The 6,032-nt window shown below is 33.1% G+C and overlaps 1 protein-coding gene across 2 annotated transcripts in view; it reads left to right on the forward strand.

The window, feature by feature from the left end:
• The window catches only part of ZPBP (zona pellucida binding protein), a 189,023-nt gene extending 183,408 nt beyond the window's left edge, over nucleotides 1-5,615 (forward strand). For both annotated transcript variants that reach the window (XM_003797745.2, XM_023517865.1), the window contains one exon: nucleotides 5,133-5,615. In XM_003797745.2, coding sequence (XP_003797793.1) covers nucleotides 5,133-5,227 — 95 coding nt within the window. In that variant the 3' untranslated portion in view covers nucleotides 5,228-5,615. The remainder of the gene's footprint in view (nucleotides 1-5,132) is intronic.
• Nucleotides 5,616-6,032: the final 417 nt, after the last annotated feature.

The following is a 6,032-nucleotide window of genomic DNA, read 5'->3' on the forward strand; positions in this document are numbered from 1 at the left end:
CCTATTATGAAATTAATTTATAGCTTTCATATGAAATCTATAACCTAATATCAGCCTAAGAATATGGGGAGGGGAAAGCAGGAGAGGTGGGGGGAATGGGGGATTGGAGGGATAACCTTTCTGGTTTATCTTACAAGGATACAAGTACATCTTTCTAAGAGTAGAATATGAATGTCTTAACATAATAACAAAGAAAATGACATGAAGACTATGTTAACCAGTTTGATGAAAATATTTCAAATTGTATGTGAAATCAGCACACTGTACCCCAGAATTGCATTAATGTACATAGTTATCATTTAATAAAAAAATAATAATCTTTCATATTTAATATGGTATTGACTGAATTTTCAAAAATCCCCTCTATCAGATTGGGGTTCCATTCTATTCATAAGTTTTTAAGTGTTTTTATCATAAAATGATAATGATTTTTGTCAAATACTTTTTTTGCCTCAATTGAACTAATCATGTGAATTTTTCCCCTTCATTCTATTAATGTGATATATTATATTGATTGACTTTTATACATTGAATCATCCTTGCATTCCAGGAATAAATACACTTGGTCAGAAAAATATCCTATTTATAATATACCATTAAATTCAGTTTAGTATTTTTTTATTGATTTTTTCTATCAATATTCATAAAGAATATTGGTCCTTGTCTGTTTGTCTTAAGCATCTGTCAACAGAAAATAATTCAAAGAGGTTTATTCTAAGGTGAATATGTGTGACCATGGCTCAGGGAGCTATGCCCAAGCAGCCTTGAGCAAGTGGTCTGGCCACAGTTGGGTTACAGTTTGATTTTATACATTCCAGGGAGGTAGGAATCACTCATAAAGTTACAAATCAATACATGGAAGGCCTACATTAGTTTGGCCCCCAAAAGCAAGACTTCTGCAAAAGAAGCAGGGCATTACAGATTATAGGTGGATTTAAAGATCCTTTGATTTATAATTGGTTAAAGAAATGAAACTTTGTCTAAAGGCTTGAAATATTTTAAGATAAGGAAGTCTGTTAATCAGAGATAAGCATCCAGATATATAGTGGACATATACCCAGACTCAGATCTGTTAATTCATGACCTGTAGGTGAAGTTAGGCTCAATGATGAATTACAAAGGATGTCTCCAGGAAGGGTGGGAGTGTGACTAGCATGTCTGATCTCCCTTCTCACGCCCAACACCTCAGCTTTAGGGTCTGTGTAGAGCCCCTTTGGCCAAGAAGGGTCTTCTCAGTCAATGGGGATCAACTGGGGGTAAGATTGTATTTTAGTTTACATATCTTTTTCTGGCTTTGTTATTCAGGTAATTCTGGCCTCATAGAATGAGTCTGGAAGTTATCACTCTCTCTTTAATTTTTTGGAAGAGTTTGACAAGAATTGGTGTGGATTCTTTAAAAGTTTGGTACAATCCAATCAAGATGCTTGTTCCTAGATTTTTATTTTTGGGGACAATGTTTTGTTTTTAATTATAAAAAACATAAAATTGACTGTCTTTACCACTGTTAAGTATGCAGTTCAGTAGTGTTAACTATATTCACATTGTTGTAGAAATTTTTCATCTTGCAAAACTGAAAGTCGGTCCCCAGTGAACAAGTTCCCATTTCCTCCCCATCCCCTTACCAACCACAACTCCACATGCTATTTCTATGAGTTTGACTACTATAGATACCTCTTATAAATGGAAATACTTTTTTTGTGTGTGTCTGGCTTACTTCACTTATTATGTCTTAAAGTTTCATCCATGTTGAAACACATGACACAGGGTCTTCTATTTTAAGGGTGAATATTTCATTTCTGTATGTATGTATAGCATTTTGTTTATTCCCTCATCTGTCAGTGAGGATTTGGGTTGCTTCCACTTCCTGGTCATTTTGAATAATGCTGTGATAAACATGGGTGTGTGAATATTTCTTGGAAATACTGCTTTTGGTATTTTTAGATGTATACACAGAAGTGGGATCATATGGCAAATCTTTACATTTTTGCAGATGTCCAGACTGTTTTTCTTGGCACTTCACCATTTTTACATTCCCACCAACAGTGCTCAAGATTTCCAATTTCTCCACATCCTCTCCAACATATATTTTCTGCTTTTTCTTAGTAGTGTCTATCCTAATGGGTATTAATCGATCTCTTGATAGAGCTTCAATTTTCTTTTCTTGTATGTTTAGTGACCTTGAGTATATTTTCTTGTGCTTGGTTCTGGGTGTGTGTGTGTTTTCCTGATTCCTCTGTATGTATGGTAGCTTTTAAATAACTTAATTTTTCTAAAAGTTTCACTCCTACTTCTATGGGCCTTAGGTGTTCTTTGTATTTCTCAGTAATTTCTTGCCCTAGGCATATTCCTCTTATGTTTTCCAGGAACTCTATGGCAGACCAATCCTGTAGGCCAGTGGCTCTCAGACAAGTTAGGAGGTGGCTGTTTAGTCTGCTCTGTTCTCTCATGCATGTAGAGTGGAACCTCCCCTCCATGCATTGGGAAGGGGAAGGGCCAAGGGTGAATAAGAATACCACAAATACTCGTGCCATTTTGAACATGACTTTTTGCAGATTTGGCATTCATTTGATTGCTGTGGATCTATGACTGATTCCCAGAGCTTCTGTCAAGTTATTTTAGCCAGTCTCTAGTTGATTGTTTAGATTGTTTAAGGTTTCCAAGGGGGAATGAGAGCCTGGAGCTTCCTACTTCACCATCTTTCCTGATTTCATTCTCAATTTATTACCTTTCGTGTCCGTTTGAAATTTCTAAATCTTTGTTAATGCTTCTTTTGTTGGCTCAACAAAGAAACCATTAATTTAACCATTTGTATTTTCTCTCTTTTTATTTATTTATTTATGTATTTTCTCTCTTATGCCTATTTTAAAATTAGATTTTCTATGCTTTTCTCATTGATGTATATTTGTTATTTATATATCTGAAAAATATTCCTTTGTTATATAACTGTAATTTTTTCCAAATTTTATTCCTCAACTATTTTATAATTTTTTGATTAAGTTAATTTTAGCATTAAATGTATGAAATATGTCTGTTATGGTTGTTGCATTTCTCTTTTAAAGAAATGATTCCTGATCCAAAATTCATAAGACTTTATTCTGTACCTTCTTATCACTTCTTTATGTGTCCATACTGATGAGCCACCCGTCCTTCCTTTTCTCTTTATTTAAATAGTCTAATTTTGTACTTTAAATTTAAATGACATTTTAACATTTTTCCTCAGTTCCACTTAACAGAAAAAAATATTTTAGTATATATGCTAAGTTAGAGTGCTACAGATAAGGACTGATTGTCTTAAATGTTGAATTGTGAAAGTTCGTTAATTGTAAGAATAGTTATTAGAAGACCATAAGTATCAAAGCTTGGATTAGATGATTTTATGCCAGTATCAATTCTATTTGTGACAACCAATATAATGTGTACAGTTAGCACTCTGAATACCTTTGCTCATCATTTCTGTATTTGTGCTTCAAGAAATACTATATGAATGTATATTTTGACAGATAGTGAACCATGACCTTACTGAATTACATCATTGGAAATTTACTGTGTCCATTACTAGTTTAAATACTCTTATTAATACTGAAGCAAATAAATCTATTTAATATTTTTTCCATTTGAAACATTAGTTCCCAAATAAAACATCTATTAAAATCTAAGGGACTTTGTGGAGCACAGAATGGAAATTATTTACTCTGAATAGCAGTTAAAATAGTTCCCAATGTGGAAAAATACATTTTAAAAGCAAATGATACGAAATTAAATAATATAGTATGAAACCAATCTAAACATTAACATGTATTATTGCATCATGGTACTAGAAAAAGAATTTTCTTTTCTATGGCCTGTAATAACCATGCCCTAGATATGTTGTTAACATATGCTGGGATCCTTGGCTGACCACTTGCAGTAGGAAGAGGAGAAACAGGATATTCAGAGACTGTAGTCCAATTAGAAGGCACTACCTGACATTCATGCCTTTACCTGTGATGGAAGAAGGAGATAGAGGCAAGGGTCCCAGTGCATAGAGCTAAATGTTTATTAAATGCCTGTGATAAATTTAGTGCTTTCTAATGTAAATAATCTTATATTAATCCTCAAATTAATATTATAAATAGTTGATTATTATTGTACCTGTTTTATAAATGCATAAAGTAGAACTAGAAGAGTTGACTGCTTTACCTAGGATCCCAAAGCTAATCAATGACAGATAGTATTTGACCTTGTGTGGTAATATATTCATAAAATGTATTATCTTATATTAGAGATAATCAAAATGAATTAAGTTAGGCTAAGTGATTTCTTCCAAAAACACACATTTAGCAAGTAGCAGAAATAGGACTTGAAATCAGGAAATTACTAGAAACAAAATATTCTATACCATTGTAGGATGACTCGAGTTAACTATCATTTATTATTACTATATAGCGTCAGATAACTAGGAGAACATTCCCAACATGAAAAAAAAAAAGTTTGAGATTTTAGCTATGCTAATTACCCAGATCTGATCACTATGTATTATGTATTGAAACACCACTGTGTACCCCCCATGAATATGTATGTACAATTATTAATGTCAATTGAAAAATTAAAGGCAATAAGGTGCAGTCCTTTGGTAGAGTATGAGCTGTCTTTACACATCTGAGGCATAGTTGTTACTGGCCATCTGATAAGCACCTTTGGTTCCACCTGTAGTGTTGACCTCTGTGGCTTCTACTATATAACATAAAGGATGGTGTAATCTTCCTCTAGCCTCAGCATTGTGTGATCAGTACAATTAGTTTAGGTCATGGTCTTGTGGTATAGTCAAACTCACAGAAAGGGAAGCAGAACGATGTTTGTCAGCAGCTCAGGGGAGATGGAAGGAGAAGTTATCTAATGGGTATAGAGTTGTAGCTGTGCAAAATGGGAAAGTTTTGCACAGCTTGGAGATTGATTACACTACATTGTGAATATACTTGAAACTACTATACGGTACACTTAAAAGAGTTAGGATGGTAAATTTTGTGTATATTTTATGATAAATAACTTTTTTAATTTTAAAAGAATATTCTTTAAAAATTTATCCTCATGTAAAGTTAACTTATGTGGCTCTTTAGGAAAATGTGACTTAATAACTTATTCTTTTTTCACAGTGATCTGCAGCCCTGGATCGTATAACCCCCGTGATGGAATTCACTGCCTTCAGTGCAATAGCAGCATGATGTATGGAGCAAAAGCGTGCATATAGGCTAATATCTTAAGTTATTCAGTGGTTTATTAATCACAAAAGTCTATTTTTGAAATATTAGTATATAATAAATACCTATTATGCCAAAATTAAATATATCAGATTTTACAAAAGTGGTGTCATCATTTTAATCAAATAATGTATGTCCAAATGTTTTGTGAGGTTGAACACTCTGTAATCCTAGTTCATTAATGAGAGAGTTACACATGATTCCAAAATATCTCTTGTACTGCTGCATTTTACATAGTGTTTCAAATATATTATATTGGGTTAGCTCAGAAGATTTTTCAGGACTTTTCCAAAATATTCCATGTTACCTTTATAGTATGTTCAATAGATTCGGGCTACCATATTTTTCTGTAATAATTTAAATTTCAATTTGTTTCATTCCTGTGATATAATTTTACGAATTTTATTCATTCTAGTTTGACCTTTCACAATTCAAAATCACATTTAAAACCTGGGGTCTTTTTAACGTACGGCCTAGTTCCAGTCACACCATGAGTGTTTAATATGGTTCAATGTGGCTATCTTAAACTTTTTAGATTTAAGTCTCTTAAATTGTCTTTTGACATTTTAAAATGTAGTAATCATAGTATGTGCTAAATTAACATTTGAACATTTTCAATGTGTACAGAGAGCCTAAGCAATTTCTTTCCCTGACCACACCTCTGGGAAAAAGAATGAAACCATCATCACAACGTCTATTCCATTTCCTTCACTACTGAAATGTGTATTATGTGACAGATATTACAGCTACAACCACTGACACTTACCCTCTCGCACTGAGAAACTGTATTTGAAT

The sequence above is a fragment of the Otolemur garnettii genome, unplaced genomic scaffold, assembly GCF_000181295.1.
Source record: "Otolemur garnettii isolate 467f Iridium unplaced genomic scaffold, OtoGar3 scaffold00123, whole genome shotgun sequence".
In the NCBI taxonomy this organism is placed as follows: Eukaryota; Metazoa; Chordata; class Mammalia; order Primates; family Galagidae; genus Otolemur; species Otolemur garnettii.